This window comes from Aplysia californica, unplaced genomic scaffold (assembly GCF_000002075.1).
Source record: "Aplysia californica isolate F4 #8 unplaced genomic scaffold, AplCal3.0 scaffold01766, whole genome shotgun sequence".
Lineage (NCBI taxonomy): Eukaryota > Metazoa > Mollusca > Gastropoda > Aplysiida > Aplysiidae > Aplysia > Aplysia californica.
In genome coordinates this window covers 43,559-44,923 of record NW_004799036.1, presented here as the reverse complement: position 1 = coordinate 44,923, position 1,365 = coordinate 43,559, and the positions used below count along the sequence as shown (strand labels likewise).

General features: G+C 49.2%; 1 protein-coding gene across 1 annotated transcript in view; it reads left to right on the top strand.

The window, feature by feature from the left end:
- Window positions 1–560: 560 nt before the first annotated feature.
- Window positions 561–1,365, top strand: part of LOC101845443 (galanin receptor 2a) — a gene marked incomplete at its 5' end in the record, with an annotated part of 7,479 nt that continues 6,674 nt past the window's right edge. The window contains 1 exon segment of the mRNA XM_013090979.2: window positions 561–721. Within this exon segment, the coding sequence (XP_012946433.2) occupies window positions 561–721 (161 nt within the window).

Here is a 1,365-nt window from a genome sequence, read left to right as displayed (position 1 = left end):
CTTGACGTGACTTGACTTGACTTGACTTTGACTTTTCCCCACCTCTGGCCTAGAGGTGAGAAGCAGACGTCTTTCTCTCCCTTCTTGTATCGCCTGCTGTATGGCTGTGTTGTGTTTGTCCAGTGTTTCTCTCACCTCTTCTGTCCATCTTTCTCTGGGCCTGCCCACCCATTGACTTCATTGTTGACCTCAATCCCTGTATTTCCTCTATGACCTGCAACATCTGCTTCCTTGTCACAGGGAATGTTTTAGTCCTCATTTGTTCCTCCTTTGTTCCTCCTCTGTCCCTCCTTTGTTCCTCCTGTCTCCCTCCTTTGTCCCTCCTTTGTTCCTCCTTTGTCCCTCTTTTGTCCCTCCTTTGTGCCTCCTTTGTCCCCCTTTGTCCATCCTTTGTCCATCCTTTGTCCCTTTCCCTCCTTTGTCCCTTTCCCTCCTTTGTTCCTCCTTTGTCCCTCCTTTGTTCCTCCTTTGTCCCTCCTTTGTCCCTCCTTTGTTCCTCCTTTGTCCCTCTCCCTCCTTTGTTCCTAATTGCGTCCCTCCTTTGTTCCTCCTTTCCTCAGGGAATATTCTCGTCCTCATCGTGTTCCTGAAGAGTTTGCGCATGCGCACCCGCACCAACCTGTTCCTGGGCAACCTGGCTCTGGCGGACCTGCTAGTGGGCGTGTTCTGTGTGGTGCCCAACATGTGTCATTATGTGCTGGAACAGTGGTATCTGGGGCAGGTGTGTTCTGTATGTGTTCTGTGTGTGTGTTCTGTGCGTGTCACTACACGGTGTGTGTGTGTTCTGTGTGTGTTCTGTGTGTGTCACTACACGGTGGGTGTGTTCTGTGTGTGCTCTGTGTGTGTTCTGTGTGTGTCACTATACGGTGGGTGTGTTCTGTGTGTGTTATGTGTGTGTCACTACACGGTGGGTGTGTTCTGTGTGTGCTCTGTGTGTGTTCTGTGTGTGTCACTATACGGTGGGTGTGTTCTGTGTGTGTTATGTGTGTGTCACTACACGGTGGGTGTGTTCTGTGTGTGCTCTGTGTGTGTTCTGGGTGCACGGCTTACTAGAATAATCAGGCCTCCCCAGCGGGGGTGTAGTCTGAAAATCTGCCGTCGTAAGGGAAAACGACGAATGGTCCTGCGCAGGTAGCGAGGTAAATTTTTCAGGAGAGGCAAAAACAGTTTTCCATTTATAACTCTTCTATTTTTCACTCTTTTAAGCTGTGATTCACCAGATATCTGATTGAGGTGTTCATAGAGCAGTTTCTAAAGTTTGAATGGTTTAGGTTAAAAAGTAACAAAGTTATTCGACATTCGTCGTTCTCCCTTACACTGCGCGCCGCAGGTGAGCCTTGCGATGTAAGGGAAAACGACGAACGG